This window comes from Anoplophora glabripennis, unplaced genomic scaffold, assembly GCF_000390285.2.
Source record: "Anoplophora glabripennis isolate ALB-LARVAE unplaced genomic scaffold, Agla_2.0 scaffold490, whole genome shotgun sequence".
In the NCBI taxonomy this organism is placed as follows: Eukaryota; Metazoa; Arthropoda; class Insecta; order Coleoptera; family Cerambycidae; genus Anoplophora; species Anoplophora glabripennis.
Genome location: NW_019416571.1, coordinates 179,596 through 205,005, shown reverse-complemented (window position 1 = coordinate 205,005; position 25,410 = coordinate 179,596). Strand labels below are relative to the sequence as shown.

Below are 25,410 nucleotides of genomic sequence, written 5' to 3'. Positions count from 1 at the left end.
TTAAATATGCAACCAAATTTTTTTGGCTCCAAAGACAAGGGGACCACGAAAAAGTGTCTTAAGGGGGTTTCTCGCCAAAAAGTGTAGTAATGTGAGATTCCACATGTCATAAAACCCCTGTGTACCAAATTTAGTGATTCTCGTACAACAGGGTTCTGAGATATAAAAAAAATATTATTCTTAGGGGCGGATTTCAGGGGGCCATAACTCCGAAAGAGGGGGCCACTTGGCAAAAATAAAAAATACGGGTCCCCTAAATTTGTCTTAAGAATCTGTGACCAAATTTTGTTGCATGAATGAGTGAGTTTTACTCAAATCCGAGTTACTGCTAACTATCAATTGAGTGACTTTTGACTCTAATCTGAGTATATAAAACTAATTTAGAGTTGACTTTTTCTCTAATACGATTTAAATTTAACTATTATTGAATCATTTTTTACTCAGACTTGGTTTTTAATTAATAAATATTGAGTGCAAAAATAAATCACTCACAAATGATTAATTAGGATATAAAGAGTTGAAATTAATTAGACGCTATACAGCGTGTTCTGCAAATAATGAATTTTCAAATTAGGAGAGATATTAGGTATCTCAAATCTACATTCTTTTTTGATAGTATAGGTACATTGACCCTTGAAGTTAAGAGATGAAAATCGGTATTTTGTAATTTATTAAATTTGTATAATTTTTGGGTAAAAGCCATGTTATTTGAAATTAGGTATACTAATTTTCTGAATAAATGCTTCCATATTATTAACGTTTGGAATGGTTTTGCGCCACTTTATATTTTCTTGAAACTTTAATTTAAATATCATTGTCATAAACTACTAAACAGTTGTGGTGGTTTCAACACAGATTGGTTTTAGAGACAATAATTTAGGTCTCGATTGGTTCATTGATCGGATAAATAAATTGCCATAACCTATATCGTACGTTACAAATACATAAGTATAGATAACAATTTAACTATCTATTTATTTAACCAAATATTAATATATTGTCTTTAATTATTGTAATTAAATCATGCATTTAAATACAATTTTCACTAGAATAACCAGATAAACCGATACTTGTCTAACTCCAAAGCACACCATACTACTTATTTATTTAAGGAGTAAAATGATCAAAATTCCCAATATTGAGTGAAAATTTACTCAACAAGTTCACTCCAAACCTTTATTGCTTTTACTCACACCGAATTTTTTACAGTGTAACGAAGCAGTTGGTGAGGTTGTTGTTGAGTGTCCAGCAACATCAATTCGGCACCGTCCGTCGTTAAGAATTGGACATTTCGAGAATCTCCCTACAGAGTATTCTGACGAAAAATGCATCTTCACGCTTACAAAGTTCAATTGACTCAAGAACTGAAGCCTACTGACCATGAAGAGCGATAAAAAATTAACAATTTTTAATTAAAAACCTGTTTTCTATCGAAATTACTTCTTGGGTGAATTTTGCGGATACCCTTTATTCGACTCATTTTGATTTTAATATATTTGTATACACAGTATGTCTATCGGATTTGTTTTGGTGTATATTTACATTTATGTTACATTTGTCGTTCTGATATAAACCTTGCATTGTCTTGTATTACTGTTACGATTTATTTGCGGATGAATAGCGTTGAGATAGACTTCGCCGTGAGTGAACAGTTATTATTTTTTTTACAGGTTTTTTTTTGTGTGGTGGATCTTTGATAATAAATGAGATTATTATTATTATTAGGTATATGTCCTCTTTCATTATTAGGTAAATCGGATAATTCCAAACTACCGGTTTCCAAATTCCATGAAAGGGATGCAAATTTGATCCCGTACAGAGCGAACTGTTATCCAATTTGGCAAACTCGTTTCACCGCTGCCTCTAATAAAACAGGGAAATCAGTCCACCGTCAAAAGTGGATAAATTATGCATTCAAAATACAATTTCCTCCTCCAAGCTTGTCAGCGTTATATAAAAGCTAAACTTTTTAAATCGGTAAACATTAACGGTGAATTTCGGGCCATCAAAAAATTTCCGCACTTTAGCATTTAATTTGTCCGGATTCGTTTAATATTCACTGCGGCTCCGGAGCTATTATTAAGTTGTTGAAAAATCGTAAAGCTTAGAATTTTTAATGGCGTGCTGGGAATACTTAGCGCGTCGATACATTTTGCAGCATGTTCGATTGTCCTGCCTACTTGGTTAGAATTTAAAAAAAAATACAGGATGACCGTGACAATGAAGCCGACCATTTTTGAGTTTTTTAAAATTTATTTACGCTCTTAAGTTTAGAGTTTTGAGACCGAAAACAGCGAGATTTTCGAAGGTTTCGTAACTGTGTATCGTACGATAATTTTTCGCAATTTGCTTCGAAATATTGTTAATAATAACGAAAAAGGGAGTTAAAATTCTTTGCTCAATTGCAAAAAATACATTTACCAAAATAAGTAATCATAACTGAAGCGTCTTTTTGGTATTTAGGAAACATTTCACATTTTTTAAACTAAAATTTTTTTGTATTAAGTATAAACATATCAAAGAAACTATTCATATGAATGCCAAAATCTCAGTCTTTCATACATCCTGTCACAGGATTTTTCTAATTTAATTTTCATTATAATACTAAGAACGTTTTAAAAATTACTTGACTCGTAGACACACCCTGTACTTATTTATTTACATACATCACATATTAATCGATGGAACATTGGCTTTCCAAGAGAAAAATAATTGTTATTAATGCAAATAAATTCAAATCAGAGGTAATATAAAAACGCCTTAAGACAGAAAAGCGCATGAAATAATAATTTCTTCAGACAAGTTTAACTGACCCCAGATTTGTGATAGGTCGCCTTTTCTACATATTTTAACGAAAACAAATGAAAATTTCTTAGAAACGTATTTATAGGAAAACAACTCATATTAGCAGATATCTAAATTTTAATTTTAATGATCAAATTGATATAGAGAAAGGTGTAATTAAATGTTGAACTTGGATCCTTGTTGGCTACAAATAAACAAACTAATTTAGACTCTAACCTATTAAAAAAAAGAAACATAATTCCTGTTTTTGATAATGAAAATCGAAATTCGAAACGTTAACTATAACAGAAGTGATATGGTAATGTGTATTTTTTATTTGTCTACTTCTTTTAGTGTAAGATTTTTGGTTACGAAGAAATAATTTAGTAAAAATAACCCTACTAATCCTTTTGGCGCAAGAATTTATTTGATTAATTTTTTTAACAGGTGCAAAATATCCGAGAAACAGAGAACCCAGCATTCCTCCCCGCCTCTGTTTTGAACGAGGGGTAAACCGCTGATGGAATTTGTACAGTAGACATCCCTTTTTCGAAGACATCCCCGGACATCTTTGAATTTTCCCGAATATCTCCGAACTTCCCCGGACATCCCTGGATATCCCCGAACATCACTGGACATTCTCAGACATCCCCGGACATCCTCAGACATCTTCAGACATATTACGAGATATATTATTATGCAAATATTGTGTGTCTACTTAGTTACTAACTTGGTGCCCTAAGAACACCAACAAAAACGCAAATATTGTTATAATAATTAATAAACATAATGTAATTACATATCTTCAACATCATCAGTTACGTTTGTTAATAATAATAGTAAGTAGTCATTCTTGAACTCGTCGTATTATGCTCCGGCCAGACCGAGTGCTACATACACGATATTCGCTATGTTCGTGACGGATAATAGCTACGAAAGCCACGTCGCCGCGAATAAAAGCTAGCTATTTTTTGAAACTATCGCGAACATAGTGTTCGTACGCTCGGTCTGGCCGGGGCATCAGTCTGTGATCATTTCTTTACACTAGATATTATTTAAAATGATTAAGTAGTACAACGGTCGATAGCCGCACGGTTTAAGGCGTCAGTACTTAAATCGATGTGTGCTATCTGCCCGGGTTTCGAATCCCGCGGCCGGTAGACCGTAGATTAGCTATGCTTGTACGGAGGATTGGCACCCTCTGTGTAAGTATGGTAGGGTGGAAGAATGTTGGCTTGGGTCAATGTGAGAGATTGACACCGGTTGGCATTTGACCACCCCCCTAATTAATGAGGTTTTCCAGGTTTCCCCCATAAGTCGTTCCTGGGCGCAAATGCGGCCTGCTTAATAATATGCCGCCTCCTCTCCCGCACAAGTCTCCGACTTCTGGGCTAACTCTCGTAGTAGAGATATTATTATTAATGTTAATTTAAAACATATGAACATATGGATGGCGTAAGTAACAGACATTTTAAAGAAAGTTGTAAAACTTTATTTGGAAAAATATATTTATTAGAAAAGAAAAATAGACACTGTAAAGAAAAAACAAGAGATCTGAGTTATTTTGTAAAATTCATAGACTACATATAACTATACAAAATATAAACATACCGGATGTTCCACATAAAAGTCCTCAGCCTCATAACTCGCCAGGGAAAGAGATATTTAGAAAAAAAACAAATTTTGAAATGAAACAGAAAACAGCTTATTGGCTTCGTCAAGGAGAGCAACTTGATTTTTTCAGAGCAAATTGAAGATGGCGCTTAAGTCGGAAGACATTTTTCGTTGGCAGGAACTTTGTAACAACATCTCCATAAGCTTGTTTCAAAAGTTGAAACGTTTCCACAGTTTCACACAGAATTTTACATTGCATCGTTGTTCAGAAAACCGCACATTTCAACAATCATCGCTAACACTCAAGACCTCGTATTTGTATACTTGTTTTTAAACACTTAAACATCCTGCAACAAATTGCAAATGAAGTAACTTTCGACTAAGATATATTTGACCCAATTGCCATATTTCTGGCTCCCTACACACTACAGAGTGATTCAGAACTTATCCAAAAAAAAAATTCTGGATGTACAGGGGACCCTTACAAATACAATTTTGTAAAGAAAAAATCAAAAAGGGCAGTTCGAAAATTATTTAAAAATACACTTCTGCACGGCACTGGAAACTGGTCCACTGTAAAACCTGACCTCGCACAATGCGACCGGCATAGCGGTGTGATAAAAACGGACAAAAACTTTCGCAAGGACAGAAATATGTAAATAGAATTTTATCGCACCTATTTCATATCGACAAATTTAACTGCTTTTGCCTTAATTAATAAAATTAATTTGTGTTTTTAAATAATAAAATCATTTGACATACCTTATGTTACAACAATTGTTCAAAATTGTATCCACCAACGTGTAAACACATTTGGGTCCATTGTAGTCAGTTTCTACAAACTAACACAAATGTTGTCTTGTTTCACCATAACACAAATGCTTCACCATAAATTAAAACGATATCCATCAACTCCGAGTACACGCCAACCATTTTTGACGCTAACTACCCATTTTTGACACTAACTACTAAAAACCTGTTGTAAACACCACAGATAGCAAGAAAATATCGCAACGACGATTGCAAAATCCGAATTCAGTATTCGGAGTCGCTGAGGCCACGTGGCGAATGACGCTAGAGACTACAGCTATGTAGTGGTTGAATGTACTATAACTTCAATATTTTTTTTCTCGGAAACTATAAGGATTTTACAAAAATTTTTTTTACGATATCGATTCCATTGCTCATGCTGCATCTATTCCCAAATTTTTTTGGAAAAGTTGTGAATCGCCCTGTATATAAATCGTTATTGATCTTGAAATGTTCTTGAGGACGAGATATTCTCATTTTTAAGATCAGATTTTTTAAATCTCGTTCCTTGTTGTGTGAATATTACAAGTTTTAGGTTTCGTTTTAACTAATTTTAAAATTTTATTTATTGTTGCTAATTGCAGAATGTAATATGAATAAACTTGGGTAACTAAGTAAACTTGATAGTTTTTGGAGTAATTATTTATTATGTTCACGGATTATTTTAACTTTTTGCGAATTTCGTTCTCACGTGAATAAATAAACTATTAAACCATATTTTCATAATATTCGGGTGTTGTGATTATGATTAATCTGTGAATTCTTTGGTCTATGACCCACGTCTTGATCCCTCGTTTTAAAACGTCTTTTCTTTTGGTTGTATCGAATTAAATTCTTAAATTACTCGTATTTCTTTTTTAACGATTTTTTTAAACATTAATTAATTACAACTTTTACGTGAACCCCCTTTCGCTGAGGCTCCCCACTGCACTTCGCAAATCGTTAAAATTATTTATTTATCCCCAGGGACGACAAATTATGATTACGCAGCCCCGTGGTTGCCTGTAGCTCTTCCCACACCGCCCTACTGTACGCGAGCTGAAAATTAACTCGGTTTACAGCGGTCCTAAAACAAAATCTCGTGACCGGCACATGAGTTTTCCTTTATGGCACTCTCGGTAAGCGCGGAGTATGTTATGGGTTGTTGGGGGGTGCTTTTTTTTGGACGTGTGACGATAACGTTCTGTGAATATATGAATATGGTGTTGCTGTGAGTTTATTGGGAGTATAACTAAATTTTAAATGTGTAGAAATTTTAAAACGATACCTATACCATAAATTCGGGGGACGATAGAACTTAAAAAAGTAAGTAATATTTTTTCCGGGAACGACCAGGGACTTATTGTCATTTGTTTTTGAAATACAGGGCTTCAAAGACGATTTTTTAAAATCACATTTTGGCCATATCTTTTCCAAAAGCCAATGAAATACAATCAAATTTGGTACAAGTACGTTTTTGGTTAAATACGTCTGTGTTATTAGTTTTTGATCATCTGCTACAGGTCGCTAGCTACGATCTTGTCTAGTGACCTTTTATGACAATTTTCTTGAGGTTGGGTTTTCTACAGTGCATATTAAAATGAACAATTTTATTTTACACAAAAAAGCCATCCAAAAATTCTCTTTTTTGAGAACAATGCAACTGACTGTTAACCAGTTCCTAGTATCCTAGTTATACAAGGTGTCCAGAAACGGACGCGTCGTAATTCAAGGCCAGCTTGGATGAAAATAGATCAAAATACCTTGACCTAAATCGATTTATTTTTATTTATTTTCATGCAGGGAATCTATCTTTGTTTTATGGCGAATTTGTATTTAATAACAGAAGCAAGTTGGATTTAGACAGTCGATTCCTTTTTCTCAAAAACCGACACTTTTCACAAATGTCAACAAGGGTACCTTTTAGGCATAATGAAATTTTACATTGCAATATATTACATTTTGCAAAGGAGCTAACCTCAAAAAATATATGTCATAAAATATCACTGAGAATATTGTAGCTGACTTCTAGAAGATGGTCAAAATCTAGCGCAATTAGCACCCTCCAAATTTTACCTGTGCCAAATATCACTGCATTCCATTGTTTTTTGGAAAAGTACGAATAAAACTTGATATAAAAGAATCATATTTGACGCCCTGTATCTCAAAACAAAAGACGATAGGCCCAGGGCTGTTTTATTTTTTGTGTTTTGTTAGCTTCTGAATACCTATACGGTTTCTTTTTTCAAAACACCTTGTGTAAAACTTAATAATAATAATCTGATTTATTCCCAGACAATATGTACAACTGTATAAGGATGTGTCAAAGAAAAACCTAAAAACGAATAGGACAAGCTATAAAATGCACACACAAGTAAAAAAAGAAGTCAAAATACACAATTTCATCCAAAATATTCATTCAAACTATATGGACATAGATCCAATAAGAAAAACTTCAGTCGTTTTTTAAACAGACATAAGGTATTACAGTCTTTTATGTCACCTGGCAACTTGTTAAAAATCTTAGGGTCCAAACAGCTTGGTGAATTTTTAGTGACATTTAGTTTCCTAAAAGGTATATAAAAATCTTGTCGGTGGCGGGTACTAACCTGACGAAACTCGATATTATTAATAAATTTAGTTTTATTTTTGAATATATTCACAGCTAATTCAAATATATATAAACCCGGTAATAAACGACCAACATTTGCAATGCATTTTAATATCTTTTTTTGACATAAAAATATATCATTAGTCATAGTAGACCCACTCCAAAAACAGATGCCATATGCTAACCTACTTCTCACTTGAGCATGGTATAAATCTATAAGCTGTTGTGTCGTAAGCACTTTTTGAAGATTTCGAAACAAATAACATACGGAATTCAGTTTGGAACAAAGACTGGACTATTAAACGGAATTTTGGTCGTATTTAAAATTTACAAACTATTTTTTTTTATTAAATCTGAAGTTACTTACATTGTAAACAATGTGTTTAGTTATTTTTAGAAATGATCCTAAAGGAACGATCACGCACACATCTCCACTTGCACATTTTGGGAATCCCTGGCGGCTAGACAACTGCGTGTTAAGGGTTGCATATCTAGTGGCGCAGTTAACTCTACCCTGTCAACCTTTCACGGTGCTGCGGCTGATGTTCTTGGCAGTCTCTGCTTTACCCAACGAGTATGAATACATTTATCATGCCACTGCAACCTTATTTTGTGGCGGATATTATTAGAATGTCAAGATTTGGTATCCGCGTGCTTGTAAGTAATATTCCCACGTGATATTTAATGTGATTTATTTTGTAGGTGTATTGAAGGATACCTATCTGTATTCTCGCTTAAAATCGTCGCCGTTTAGTTTTTTTTTTAGAAATGTGCGATAATATAATAAAGACGGTGACTTTTTTAAGAAAAATGTTAGTACGAAGTACTGTTTTAAGCGGTTTGGTTTCGGAAATACAGATTATTATTATACAGGGTGTTTCGTTTCCGGTGTGCCAAACGAACGCAGATGATAAAGTAATTTTGAGCAAAAAAGTTCATATCGACACGCTACGCCCTTTTAAAGACACAATTTCATTACAACATCTCGAAAATGCTTGGAAATAAATTGATAAAATTTTATACAGAGGTACCATTTATTATGAGGATTTACTTTATCTAAACCACATTAATACATTGTTTTCAGGGGCGTCCCTACGGGGGCCAAGGTTCAAAATCCGTCACTTTTTTTATTTGTCAAATTCTTAATTCTTTTTTCGAAAATGTAAATTCTTGACCATTTCTACTTATTTCATGTAGGGAAATAAAATTCTAGGTATAATTTTTAATTTTGAGTAGAAACATAAGAAGTTAAAATCGGCTTTTCCTGGAAAATCGTTGCAGATATCGTAATGAAACAAGTATATCTTTTTTATTTCGATTTTCGAAAAAAGAATTACGAATTTGACAAATAAAAAAAGTTACGAATTTTGAACAGTGGCTTGCTCCCCGTATGGACGCCCCTGAAAACAATGTGTCAATTTCGTCTAGATAAAGTAATTCCTCGTAATAAATGGTCCTCTGTATAAAATTGTATCAATTTATTTTGAGGCATTTTCGAGATAATGTAATAAAATTGTCTTAATGGCCCTATTTAAAGGGGCGTAGCGCCACAGGGGGGCGTTTTCGGAAACATGTCGCTATGATCTTTTTACTCAAAATTACTTTCTCTATCATCTGCGCTTGTCTGGCACACCGGAAATGAAGCACCCTGTATATTTCGAAAAATCGGTCCATTTAATTCCTAACCATTGTATTTTAATGAAAAAATACTTCATTTTCGAAAAACCAGCAATTTTTTTAAATTTTAAATACGAGGTTGAAAAATTGAAATAATTTGTTTCGCAAAAAAAAATTTGTATTTTTTTTTATTGAAAATACAATTTTAAATACAATTTAATCTGTAAAAATTTTAAAAAATTATTTACGTAGAAATCATAATTTTCTGGGTGTAACGAAGGGAAATTTACGTCACTGAATTTTTTGAACTTGGTATTTAACCTCGTATTTACAACAAAATATTCCAGTATATGTGTTTTTTGTAAAACGAACAGTTTTCTAATTATTTCTTATTAAATCAATAATTGTTTTAACTCGATAGGCTAAAAAAGTTAAAATAATATAATTCGATTACAATTATGAGTCATATTTCCATTATCTCAGTGGCGTCGAAATTGTGAGGCTATTGATAAGGGTACAGTAGAACCTCGATAATCCGAACCCCTGTAATCCGAACGCTCGATAATCCGAACGCCGTTCTTCGTTGAGTTTTTTTGTTTTCTTTAATTTTTTTATCTTTCTGTACAGTGTAATTTTTGTGTGTGTTTGTATACTAAAAATATTACGAAATTCATGTGCAATACATTACATAAAATATAGTTACCTTACTGTAGCACAGTAGTATGTATTTCATAAAACAAACTATTTTGTACCTTTAACAATACAACGTGCTCCTTATTTTATGGGAAATAGTATGTCAGTGTTCATTTTTTGCATGGTACTATGCCTGGAAAGCACTTTGTTTGGTAATCCGAACGATTCGATAGTCCGAACCACCCCCGGTCCCAATTAGTTCGGATTATCGAGGTTCTACTGTATTTTCTAATATCGTCGCTACTGACAGATATAATTGTATACAAATTTGTGAATTTTTAATATTAGTACAGTCACTAGTACTAAATATCATCAAACAATTTTCTAGAAATGTGCGTAATATGCTATTTTTCAAAAACATGTATGACATGAAGAATTAGCAAAAATCTACGAAAAATGTTTTTTTAAAGCATTACTTTGTGACAAACTATAGTTTCTACATGTTAAATTGTGACGTACACGTTTATATTTATAATCAACTAACATTTCGTATGAAAATTTACAAAAACCTTACTTTTTTCAAATTCTGAAACTGAATTGACAAATTACGTCTTCCCATACAGGAAGACGTAGGTACAACAGAACAATTAAATCTTCATGAAAAAAACAGGTTTTTTTATTTCTTTGTATCTATAAATATTTGTTACATAATATTAATATCTTCTGATAGGATTTTTGCAGTTAATTCATAGCCAGTCAAGTGTTATTGAAACATTTTTTTTTCTTGTTTATTGAACATTTCGCTTTTTTTTCCATTACTAAAATTGTTATTGTTTCTTTATTAATTCGGTTTCATATTTTAAATTTATTTCTTTACCTGTTTTCACATCCCTAGTTTATAAGAAAACAAGTCACACTAACGGATACATAAAGGAGAATAGGTAACAAACTTAATATTAAAACTGATTTTCAGGCTTATACTTTACGTATTTGATTTCAAAGATGCGTGTAAAATTTAAAAAACTACAGATTTCTCTCAAGCTATAAATGTTAGTAGGTAAATCGAACACAACGATTACATAAAAAGACGAGACTTTGAGAAATCAAAAACTGTTTATGAAAGCTAAATAACTTCATAGTCTTCAACTGATTCTTTTGACGCAAGGGTTTAATTAATTATTTTTTAAAACTTTTTATAGGCGTTAAAAACTAAAACTATGCTACAAATAAGTACCCCGAGATATTAACAAAAATTCTAATAGCACCAGTCGAAACGGAATATTAGTTTGTGAAAAATATGAAAATTCATAGTTTCTAATATTTGTAGCTACAAATATATTCGAAAAAGAAAAAATACAGACTTTGGGCACCTTTAACTCAATCTGATTATTGTTTTAAAACCATTTAAAATTTAATTTTGCTTGTATCGAAATTTAAATTTATGGCGAAGGCGCCAATGTCAGCGAATTCTAAATTATGGCGGATGCGCTCAAATTTTGCTACACACAATTCCAAGCATTTGTAAATAAAAAACTTAATTAATTAATTATAATTTTGTATGCCCTTTCAGTAGGTAAGATTTTTTCGATTGAAACCGGATCCAAACTTATGCAAGGTAACGCTGTCCGAGCTTGTGTATGCCTGGTTGCTCACCTATTAGGGGTCATGTCGCCCTGCTGCTGCTGCTGTTGCGATCTCGCTTTAGCCGCTTGCTTGTGCCGGGATAGGGCGAAGAAAAGGGCCAAGATAGCCTTCAACTTCCCGTCTCGCAGTTCCTGCGCGGAGACTCCTTCCACTCCTGCAACATGTTGACTCCGCAGGACGTTCAGGCATAAATTGATGTTGTCCAACTGAAAGAAAAAAAGCTTTATCAGTAAACATAAATTGTGTTACATCTGAGCTCCAATAAATTGGCCGGGGAATTGAAGACGATAGACTAGTTTAATATCTTTTCAGTATTACTAATTTTATATATCTACATTGTATAATGTTGACACTTGCTTTTCTTTCAAATATGTAAAAAATAAGTTACGTATACGGAGTGTCCATAGATCGGTTTTTTGAATGATGAATGTACTAATAATGTCTTGGAACTCTTGGTACTAACTTCATACAATATTTTCTCCGTTAGATCATATACATTATTATACAGGATGTTTTTGAATGGAGTAGCATAAATGATACCAGTGAATCTACATTTCAAAAGAACACGATCTGCAAAAAATCGCCTTAGTAAAATGTTCACCCCCGAAGAGGTATGGGCCATCAAAGTTTCCAAAAAAATTATGAAAATTGGCTGTAATTTGAAAACCGAACAAGGTACAAATAACAAATTTTTTAAAGGTTGTTTACTAATACAGATGCGAGTTTTCAACTATTTTTCGAAAATTTTAACCCCTCGAAAGGGGTTGAAATAACCACCCCTCAAGCCATTTTTTGCCATAACTTTTATATTTCGTAAAAACTCGATATCCAAAAATACGCATTAGATAAACTGGTTCTTTTAGAAACTTTTACCTCTCTAGCAATTTTCCTTTAAAACTTTTCGTTTATTAATAAAAAAATAAAATGTATTACCATTCACCTCACACCGTATATGATTGCAATCAATCAAAGAAAAACTAAGTGTGCTGCTGTCATGCCAGTTGTCACAATTAACTCTTCTGTAAGTTGTCACTGTTATCAGCTAAATACTTTTTGGGTGTAAATTAACAAGAATTATGCCAAATTTTACTAATGATGAATATGTGGACATGCTACAAGTGTATTTTGAATGTCGCAAAAACTGTGCTGCGGCAACAAGAGCGTATAATGAGAGATATCCAAATCGTCAAGTTCCCCACAGACAAACTTTTTCGGCGGTAGAACGAAGACTTCGGGAAACTGGAAAAATACAGCCGCATATTGAGGGTACCGGCCGAAGACCTACTGTTCGTACTATTTATCTTGAGGATGCAGTACTTGAAGAGTTTGACGAAAATCGTCAGACTAGTACGAGAAAAACAGCAATGCACTTAAATGTGTCCCATAGTGTTGTTTGGAATATTGTCCATGATAATTTATTATATCCTTTTCACCACCGGCCAGTTCAAGCTCTACTTGAACCAGACATGCATAAGCGAGTTGTTTTTTGCGAATCGTATCTTAATATTCTAAGAAATAATTTGAATTTTGCCTCAAAGATACTTTTCACAGATGAAGCAACTTTTCAAAGACATGGTTTAACCAATATGCACAATCTTCATTCCTGGGCTCCTTAAAATCCTCACGAAGTATCTATGACAACATTTCAACATAATTTTAGTTTAAACATTTGGGCAGGAATTGTAGGAAATGTGCTTAAATGAGCATCTACCACCACTTCTGGAGGAAGTACCATTAAATGTACGTCAGGCCATGTGGTACAAGCATGACGGGGCTCCTGTTCACAGCACTGCAGTAGTTAGGCGGTGGCTTAATTTAAATTACCCGAATCGTTGGATAGGTCGCGGCAATGAGGCACCTATCTCTTGGCCTGCACGTTCTCCCGATCTAACGCCCATGGATTTTTTCTTTTGGGGACATATAAAAAGTATTGTTTATGCGACCCCAGCTGACAGTGTTGAAGAGCTACAGGAAAGAATATTCGCGGCGGCTGATGAGATTCGCAACAATACCATAATTTTTGCTCGAGTCCGTAACAACTTTGATAAACGTGTTAGGTTGTGTTTAGAAAGAAATGGCAATTAATTTGAAAATGTCCTTGAACTAAGTTTTTTGTTTTTTCTCTTTTTGATAATAAATTATTTCTTAGTTTCGTTTTCATTGTACTTTTATTTAATAAAAGTTTCTGCGACATTCAAACAGTTATTTGTGCAACTACTGTAAAGAGTGTGTATTTGTTGTACGATGCATGAAGTTTGCAGCTCGAGACGAAGTTGAGAGCTGCAATCATGTTAAGTGCAACAAATATGCTTTTTGCACATGTTGCACGCAACATTTTTTCTACGATTGTTTTTATTTCAAATTTTATTTAACAGTATTTTACATAATATTAAAATTTTAACTGACAACTGGAAAGTTTTAAAGGAAAATTGCTAGAGAGGTAAAAGTTTCTAAAAGAACCAGTTTATCTAATGCGTATTTTTGGATATCGAGTTTTTACGAAATATAAAAGTTATGGCAAAAAATGGCTTGAGGGGTGGTTATTTCAACCCCTTTCGTGGGGTTAAAATTTTCGAAAAATAGTTAAAAACTCGCATCTGTATTAGTAAACAAAAATTTGTTATTTGTACCTCGTTCGGTTTTCAAATTACAGCCAATTTTCATAATATTTTTGGAAACTTTGATGGCCCATATCTCTTCAGGGGTGAACATTTTACTAAGGCGATTTTTTGTAGATCGTGTTCTTTTGAAATGTAGATTCACTGGTATCATTTATGCTACTCCATTCAAAAACACCCTGTATATTTCTTTGTTTACTTTATTTTTTAGAATCTCCTGTAGAAAGAATTACATTGACGAGAAATTATTCTTGTAACCGGTGTCCCAAATAAACGCAGGATTTCATAAAAGGAAAAAAGATTTTATTAATTAAAAAGATTGCAAAGTTTTTGCATGGATATCGGACAGATGTCCTCCTCGTATCGCATATCTGCGGCTGAATTTCGTCGATAACTTCCCGAATTTCTGTCTTTAATTCAGAAATAGTATTCATTTGAGAAGAATAAGTTTTGGACTTTCGAATTTCCACAGAATAAAGTCGCATGGTGTAAGATCGCATGATCTTGGTGGTCAACTCACTTCACTGTTACGTGAGATGTGTCGTCCATTATGTTTCTGCCATAACAAGTCGATAGTTTCACGTGCTGTATGGCAGGTGGTACCATCTTGCTGCAACTACATGTCATCCAAATCCATGCCATGCAAATGAGGCCACAAAAAGTTCAATAGCGTTTCTCAATATCGTTCTCCATTGACAGTCAGTACGTTTCCAGCCTCATTTTCAAAAAAGATTGGACCCCAGCAGCGTATAATCGACATCACACTGTTACTCTTTGGATATGTACTGGTCGTTCTTGAATGACCCGAAGATTATCTTTGCCCCAAATTCGACAGTTTTGCTTGTTCACATGTCCACTAAGATGGAAATGCGCCTCGTCGCTAAAGATGATTTTCTTAGCAAAATCACCATCCACTTGTTGATACTCCAACAGAGTCCAATATCCAATCAACGAATGTCCGGCGCATTAAATGGTCGTCTGGTTGCGATTCCTGGGTTAGCTGAATCTTGAATGGATACAGATGCAGATCTTTTGTTAAAATCCGCTGTATTGTATTTTTCGAAATAATTAATTGCAGAGAATTTCCGCCAAGGTATCCCGAACTTGTTTGTTCAAATTTGGCAACAAATATTTTCACAGTTTTTTAATTCGGGGCGTTCCTTCTACCGAAAATTTCACGTAATTTGTGCAAAGTCTCAGCTACACACTCTCCGTACTTATAATTAATTTTTACAATCTCCAGTCGCTCATCCGTCGTATAGCGCTCCATTTTGTCTAACCGTCTAATTTAAATCCTCATTATTCCCTCATTAGAAAAATGTATAAAAAATTTCGTTTGTCTAGAACACGATAAGGTTATTATAAAACACATTCCGTAATCTTATTTTTTTTCATAAAAGATTATTTAAAAATCTGTATTGTAAATAGAGCACGAGCTATCGATGCAGTCAGCGGTTCTAAAAATGTTTCTTCGTATTATTGTGGTAAGTCAGTAGACACCAGAAAAAGAAAAATTACAAAAAATATTTCTACCAATCGTGTTTTTGCTCCTCGATATATTTACTCTTAAAATATCCTATCCAAGTTTACAAACACCCTGTATAGTCACGTTGTTGCTGTTACGTTGGTCCGGCATAAATTATTATGAACTGGTGACTATAAAAGTTAGTTTAAAATTTGACCAATTTCTTATATAGTTTATGGGAAAAAATTGATAAATGCGGTGGCAACCTTTACTCGTCTTTAGGAAAAATAAATATATGAATAAACAAGTATACCCAAAAAAGACTTGTATTCCATGTACAGGTTCATGTTTTCCAAAAAATATCGTTTTCCGTCATAATTTTTTGCCTTGCTCTATGTTCAACTAGCTTGTCCTCTATAGCATAAATACAAAAAATATACAAGGCATGTTTAGCTTAATTGAATTATTTTTTGTTTCACAAACGACATAAATGTGAAAAATCTAATTTTTTAAGGAATTACGAGACGGCAAAAACAAAGGAATTTTCTTCTTAGAATTAAATAACTTGGCAGCATTGTATTTTTCTATAAATTTATGACACTTTTATCCATATTTCCGCCACTGGTTAATATTACAGTTCGATTAAGGGTTCTATCAGAGTGTTTAGTGTCTGAAATTTGGTTTCTATATCAGAATTAACAAGAAAATTATAATTTAATCTTTTAAAAAACCTCAACATAATTTTTCTCAGTATATAAATAAACTTACAGATTATTAAACAAGAATTAGATGTAACAAATGACGAACACTACCATATAATGTGATCTTAACCTTGACCACTTCACTGAAGTCATTAAGATTGGACGATGACCAAAATAGTTTGTTGTTGATATTTAGAAACATTAATAAAAAATGCAATCCATATGGTCACAGTGTTTTGTTAACAAAGTTATGTATATTTTTTAAGGTGAGATTCAAAGTGTTCACTTTTAAAAATTACTTACTTATTTACATTTCTATTGTCTTTTATATAAAAAAGGTACTCTTGTTAAAATCGCTGTCAAAAGTCAATGTTCCTTTTTTTATCTTCAAAAGTCTGGGATTCTCGACTTTCAACTGTTTATTACTCAAAATTAAACATCTTAATCATTAAGCACCTTATTTTTTTTATCCTACTTATACACTTTTATCTTATTTTCAAACTAATTTAAATTCATATCAAATGAATGCTTTCATACCATATGTGAAGAACAAAATATATATTTTACTCCACCTATAAGGTGCGCCATCTATCGTTAAACGCAAAATCAAGACTACTTTTGGATATCCAGTTTTGAAAACATTGCTGAAATTTTAAGTTTGATTGGTAAAAAGAAGTTTCCGAGATATGAAAAAATTTAAATATTTTCGTTAAACTCTGACAGCTTGTATATCGAAAAGAAATAAATAAGTTATATTTTTACTATAATAAAACACCCCATATAAGTCTAACATAAACATTATGAAATAGAAAATATACATGTAATGACGTATAATGAAGTAAAAAAATGTCACCATTACCTAAATTAAATTAATTACACCATAATTAAGAAATTCCATTTGTGTTATTGTCACTATCAGAGTCAGCCACAGATATCACTTCTCGGTAAATAAAGAAACCCGTATCTCTGACCTACTTCGATCGGATACCTAAAATATCTTGGCGCAATAAATTTCTTTGCTCCCACACAATAAATAAGACACCCAGTAGCCGATACGGAATAGGTCTTGATAGGGCAATAACAATTTTATTTCCCACAGTTCACATATTAATAATAAACCTAGTAATGCAACGCCTGTTTGTTATTATTATGTTTAATCGTAACAACAATTCTGACCTTGATTCCAGTATTCGATAGCGTTTCATATAGGTCTCAATAAATTCGATATCTTATGGTATTCCTCGTGGTTTCATACGCTGAAAGCGGAAATGGAATGTCACCTGAGTCTGGCGTTGGTAGAACGTCCAAACGCGAATGTTAATTGTGAAATTTCGAAGGTCAAGCAAACACATCTAAACGCCTATAAAAATTTGAGAAAGAAAATAAAAGTAACAGAATTTCAATGTTTTAGTAGATATATGTGAACAAGGCAGGATTGAAATATTAAACTTTCCTAAATTCAATAGTAGGTATAGTCTTTCCGATCTCAGTTGAAGACCAAAGAGTTACTCAGTATGTACTAGGTTCGGTCGCTATGTAACAACTCGGCATTGAAATATTTGAAAAACTTGTTCCCAAAATTATTTAGCCATAGCCATATACAGGTCTGGTCGTCCAGTTGAATAATGCGCGCGCGGGCAAACGGCGCACAAAGAGCCGCACTGGGTGACCGGCCATAAATTTCAGTTGTCGACAAATTGCCTAGCAGTGCAGTGCAGCAATGTGGAATTTGATGTGATTCAGGTAATTTTAATTTATTATAGGAACCTTCTATTAATCATTCTTATTACAATTGCGAAAGGGAGAAATAAGAGGAATATTTTGTTTACTAATATTATTACGATATGGCATTTTGGAGACCTTTTGAAACGGAACAAAACGAAATACTGCCAGACAATATTGAATTAATAGAACCGGTTTTTGATGAAACATATTTAAAAATAAAAATTTACATGTTCAATGTTAGCGTCTCATTTTAAATATTGACGATTATTTAAAAAAGGAAGAAAATGAAAAATAAGATAAATAGAATTCACATATTAACTAAAGTTTCAGTGTCCACAATTTTTCGTGTTAGTAAACAAGGTGTTAAGATCATTGCGTAAAGAGGAAGCGGAAACAAAAATTTAAAAATATCGGTGACATGACGAGAGACGTAATTCGGTGGACAATTTATAATTTATATAAAGAAAATTGAGGGCATAAATAATTAAAATATGTTGTTGGCCAAATAAACAAACAAATAGAAATTTTCTACACATTATAATATACAAATGATTATATTTGTTTACCTTTAGCAGAAAACTTTTTAGGGACGCCTATGAAACTCATTAAATTTTATTGCCAGGCGTTTTTATACATGTTCAACTGACGGAAAGACTATACTAGGAAATTTTCACTGGAGTTTTGAATTAAGTATGTTTTTTTTTTTAAATTTGAAGGCTCTATCAAAGTTTTAGATCAATCAATATGGTATATAAAATTCCACGAGGTAACTGTAACAAATTTTATGTTGCAGACGAAATAAAAAATTTTGTGGTCCATCTGAACACGTCAAATCAGTACACAAGATGTATTATGACGCGGCCAAGGTCTTGAAGAGTGAAGAAAATTTGTTAAAAGAAATTGATACTAGCAATTTAAATATTTATACATTTTAAAAATTTACCGACCTTTTAAATTTCCTTAATTCCAATAGATTTGTTTTCAATTCAAATCATTTCTGGAATTGTTAAAGAAACACGATCTTCATGTGAGCTGATTGCTTGAATGTTTTATAAAACCAATGTTTCCAACATCCTATTCGTTTATTTTACATTGCATTATGTGGAAAAGCGATATTATGACAATGAAAAATTATACATTCATTCATTCTTAATATTATTTCAGAAAATTCGTACATGACATCCATAAATCCTAATACATCTTGACATATAAAGCGATATTTCTCCGTTCCATCTAGTGGTAATGGCTCGCGACACAATGCAATTAGATAGTTTAATAACCTTGCTTAGTTAAAAGACATTACGCGCGGCCCACATTACGAATTTTGTAAAAGTAATGATAATGATGTAGGTAGGTTGAGCTTAAATGGCGTATATTTAGGCGTGACGACGTCTAGACATTAGTTATTAGGGTTACGGGCGTTATTTTTCTTTTTAGAGAGTTAATATGCGGGATACAGAGATAATAGTCAGCTGATTATATTTATTCTAATAAATATTCGACTTATTGTTAGAATCAACTGGAATCGAATTCAAATAAATTTCAAATTGGGTCCAGTTAAATTTTGTTCAAATGTGATTGGAATTTTGTTGGAACTTAATTATTATTAGAATCTATAGTTTGAAAAAATAATAGAATCCAACCACAATCCATATAAGATTAAGGTGATTTTTATTCAAATGCAAATAGTATTTTAATGGGTCACAACTAGAATTCAGTTGGGATCTAATTAGAATCAATTTGGAATGCAATAAAATAGAATTAGAATCCGAATAGAATCCAGCTGAATATTGTTCAAATGCACTTGCAATTTTATTGGATTACAATTGGAATTTGCCTGGAACGTAATTATTAGAATCTAATTGGGAATAGTATTGAACTACAAATCAAATAAGGTTCAAGTGACTTTTATTCAAACGTAATTGGTATTTTATTGAATTACAAATAAAATTCAGTTGGGACCTAATTAGAATTCATTTGGAATATAATAAAATACAACTACAATCCGAATTGGAATTTTATTGGAATACAACTGGAATTTAGTTGGAACTTAATTATTAGAACCCAATTGTAAACAAATATTTGAATACTACAAGCCAAATAAGATTCAAATGACTTTTATTCACATGCAAATGGTACTTTAATGGAATTCAGTTGAGATCTAATCCATTTGGAATACAATAAAATACATTTACAATCACAATAGAATCTAAGTGAATATTGTTCAAATGCAACTGGAATTTTATTGGATTACAACTGAAATTTAGATGGTACTTAATTATTAGAATCCAATTGGAAAAATAATATTAGAATCCAACTACAAGCCAAATAAGATTCAAGTGACTTTTATTCAAACGCAAATGGTATTTTATTGGATTACGAATAGAATTCAGTTGGGATCTAATTAGAATCCATGCAATAAGATACAACCTCAATCCGAATAGACTCCAGCTGAATATTGTTCAAATGCAATTGGAATATTATTGGATTACATTTGGATTTAGTTGGAACTTAATTATTACAATCTAAATGGAAAAAAAATTAGAATCCACCTACAAACCAAATAAGATTCAAGTGACCTTTATTCAAATACAAATGATATTTTATTGGATTATAACTAGAATTTAGTTGGAACTTAATTATTGGAATTTATGTATTTGGAAAAAATATTAGAACCCAACTACAAGCCAAATAAGATTGAAGTTACTTTTATTCAAACGCAAATGGTATTTTATTGGATTACAACTGGAATTTAGTTAGTATCTAATGAGAATCCATTCGGAATACAATAAAATACAATTACAATCCGAATAGGGTGAATTATATTCAAATGCAATTGGAATTTAACTGGAATACCACTAGAATTCGGCTGAAATTTAATTGTAATTCAACTGGAATTGGAATAATAGAATTGATGGAATCTAGTAAAAATCGAACCAAGAACCAGTTAAGGATATATGTACATTGCTCAGAGTGTTTAGGTTTTAGAGGACAGCTGTCATATTTTATTTCGTCAAATCGATTTCGTTGATTATTTTTTTATATAAATATACAGATATCTAAAATTAAAAAGGAATGTTCTGGATCACATCTGAACACCTTGTGCGTGTGAACTAAACAATGAGATAAAATTTAAAGAATTTTCATCCAAGTTTTTAATTTTCATGAATTTTCGCATTAAACATTATAACTGTAGGCATTAGAGTTCACTAAAGTAGCAGTAACTTTGCCACTCAGGTGAAAAAGTACTGTTTTGCACGCGGTTCGATACGTTTATTTCTCTAACGTTCTCCAAATGGCAGAGGTTGCATTATTTACGGTCCATAACGCGACAAATTAAATGGATTACGTACGTTTTTATATGGAGGAATTTCTTTTGTGCGCCAAATACGTTGGGTCGTGCGTACACCGCGACGCCTGAACTGAATTGATTTATTGCGAATTAACGGATATTAGAAAATTAATATTCCTGACACCGATCGCATTATCATGCGATAAAGTCGATGTTTGATGTAAATTATTCGTACCCGACCCGACAATAAAGCTACCGCCTTGGTAATTACCGCTTCGATGCCGTGAATATGTTTACGAAAGTTACGCAACTTTCCTGATGGAGTGATCTCATCAGACGTCAAGCTGTACGAGATAAACTGTCGAACAATGAAGTTCAATTTAGTGGCCTTTTACTACTTATGCATTTGTAAAACCTGTTTCTTATTTACCAACTTTGGACCGATTACTTGATGAAGAAATTGTCACAATTGACTGCATTTGTCGATTTTTTGTGTTACAATGAATTGACCAATAAATTGGCCAAAAAGGCTACTAAATTTTAGCATAAACAAAAGTAAATCATCAACTACAACAAACAAACTAAATATTAAAAGCCATTAAGTATCATCAAAATTGACTAATACACTGAGAGAAACATTAGTTTGCATTAAATCAGTTCCGTTTGTCCTAAACTAATCCTAGGTTTGATTACAGTCTAGAATATGTAATTTTAATGATAACTTGCAACAAGTTTAAAATCTTAAAAAGCCCAGCCATTTCTTACAAGTCTTTCTTCTTTATTTCAAGGATATTTTCTCTTACCATTTAACTTGGTAAGTAAGTAAGTATTTATTGACCATTTCTACGTACATAGTAAATTTTTAGTCAGCATTAATTTCTAAAAAGTTTCTAACACTATAAAAACAGTTATTCAATAAAAAGTCTTTACACAATTTATGGAACTCGTTAAAACTTAATCTACGTTAATGCCCCTAATGACGTGCAATGCCGTTATATGTACAGGGTGTCCCGAAATTCATGCAACAAAATTTGGTTACAGATTCAAGACAAATTTAGGGGACCCGTATTTTTTATTTTTGTCAAATGGCCCCTTCTTTCAGCCCTCTGAAGTCCGCCTCTAAGAATAATCCTTTTTTTTATATCTCAGAACCCTGACTATCACTAAATTTGATACACAGGGGTTTTATGACATGTGAAATCTGATGGTGCTACGTTTTTTGGCGGGGAACCCCCTTAAGACACATTTTCGTGGGTCCCCTTGCCTTTGGAGCCAAAAAAATTTGGTCCCACATTTAAATTTCTTAAAAATTATCAGTCCACTAGAAAGCCATTTAGAAACTTTTTGTCTCTTTATACTTTTTTCGTAAAACGCAATGTTTTCGAGAAAAATGTCAAAATATGATCGAATGCATTGTGATTCGCCATTTTCTTCAAAAACATTGCGTTTTACGAAACAAATATCAAGAGACAAAAAAGTTTTTAAATTCAATGGCTTTCTAGCTAACTAATAATTTAAAAAAATATCAAATTTGCGTTCAAATTTTTCGGGTTCCAAAGACAAGGGGGTCCTTGAAAAAGTGTCTTAAGGGAGTTTCCCGCCAAAAAGCGTAGCACTGTGAGATTCCACATGTCATAAAAACCCTAATAAAATTATCAGCATACGAGTGAATATCAGAATGTTTACGAAATTTGCTTCTATTACAGTGTATTTGCAATAGAGTTTCAAAAATATATATACAATACGATATTGCCTAAATAAGGGTTGACAAGGTCTCCCATAGGGTACACCCGTAAGAATGCATACCACTGATTTTTGCAAAAATAAAAATCCTTTTAATTGAATTAGAATTATCCCACAATATTATCCCATAAGTTAAGTGGCTATGAACTATAGCAAAATACCCTGTTCTCAAAGTATCCTCTTCCAAGTAATTTGGCACTAGTTTTTTGAGCTCGTTTAGCTATCAGAAGTAAATAACAAATTCTGTGTCTTGGTATTGTTTAATTTTAATAGATTTGAGGAGAACCAATTTGGGTCTGAAATTGTCAATTAACAGGTAACAGGTAATTTAACAGTTAACTAATTATTTTTACTATCAAATTTTAAATGTTAACTATTAATTTATGCTTTTTTAATATTGAAGTAGCATACGTTTATATTTAACATAGATATATTAGCGAAATCACAAAAAGATCTCCTATAACTTTAGTCCATATCGTTTTTTTTTCTAAGCATGAAAGTAATAAATGCAAGGAGGGTAGATTGTTACATAATCAACCATGTTCATGGCTAATTTTATTAATTTATTTAGTCAAAAATTGGTAATCTGCTGTGCCAGTTCAGTTGTTTTAGCGTTAAGTTAGCAAAAATAATTCAATCTCAATTAAAATTTCTACCAATTTTATGTTATTAAAATTTCTGTTTTCTATTCACAGGGCGAATCTTAAATCATTTACATATAATAACAGTGGGCATAATTCGTAACGTAAATGAATCAGGTGAATTTCTCGAAATTATAAATACTTACGGAGATATTATTTTTTTTATATCCATCCATCCACATCTACGTTCATGATAACATTTATTCATGTGCACTAACGATTTGAGACTTTGCCAAATCATGTGTCAATAAAATTTATTTTTTCTTCGATCTTTTGTTAACTCTAATTTGTTATGATTGATTTTAGTTTAAATAATTTAATTTCAGCAAGTTAAATTCTGTCAGCCATAAAGTTTATGCAAATCTGGTCAATACTCAAAAATAAATTTAGACGAATAGACACTTGCCTACTTATTTAAATATAAAATTACAGTACATTAAAAATTAATGAAAAAAAATAGATACCTATCAACACACAAATAATTAATATCATATTTGAAATAGAAAACGCAATTTGATTTTGTTTGTATAAATATGCTTTAAATATAATGATGTTCAGAGCACTGATTTATTTACCGCAACGATAGTCTCGAAAATCTATACGAACAATTGAACATTTTAGTCTAGTTTAAAAAGTAGGTGTAAATGGCAGGATACAAATAATACTACCGAAACTCACTGTCGGATAAAAATTGCAAACGTAAGAGAAGGAAACAAATGTTTTTAGATAAGGAAATGTTTGTTACGTTTTTTTTCTTACTCGTATATCACAAAAAGTTATAGTTTGAAAATTGAACAAATTATGTTGCGCGTAAATACCACAGTGAAGTCAGCAGTTCCAAACAAGTTTTCTCTTAAAAAGTTATGCATACTTATTTAAAATTTTGATTTTTTATACTTATTTTTTACGGATAAAAAATATAATTGTATATTCTACATAGTAAACTCTACCGCTGCTAAAGAACTGTTGAAAATTATTATCTCCAGCTAGGATGCAAGAATTCAATCGTCTCCTCATTGATTGCCGAACTCTTTAAAAAATATCAGGGTCGTCTCTTATTGAGTTACACCCAGCAATTATCCGATTTCTTAAATCTTCCACATTTCACTGGAGTAGTATAAAGTACTAATGTCCAGGGATCGAGCAGGCCATAAGTGAGGTCCACCTCGACCAATCCAGCGATCTTCGTATGTTACTGTTAAAAACTCACGAGCAACCACATTAAAATGCGCTGATGCACCATCGTGCACAAACCACATTGCATTTCTTGTTACCAGTGGTATATCCTCCAGAAACTGAGGTAGCGTTTGTTCCAAAAAATTGCAAGTCTTCCTGGTAGAAATACCCGTCCAATTAGCCAGTAACTCTCAATTACAACTCAAACGATCAACGAGAAATGATGTTGAAAAGATCTTCCAGTACCTCATGTGGATTTTCTTCAGCCCACACTTGGTTATTGTGAAAATTTCTTATTGCATTCCTTGAGAAATTCGCTTCGTCGGTAAAAAGAATCATCGTCAGTATTTGAGGGAT

The 25,410-nt window shown here is 32.4% G+C and overlaps 1 protein-coding gene across 1 annotated transcript in view; it reads right to left on the bottom strand.

The window, feature by feature from the left end:
- The window catches only part of LOC108914038 (neuron navigator 3), a 303,181-nt gene that overhangs the window by 182,244 nt on the left and 95,527 nt on the right, over positions 1–25,410 (bottom strand). The window contains exon 3 of the mRNA XM_018719736.1: positions 11,702–11,898. Coding sequence (XP_018575252.1) covers positions 11,702–11,898 — 197 coding nt within the window. The remainder of the gene's footprint in view (positions 1–11,701; positions 11,899–25,410) is intronic.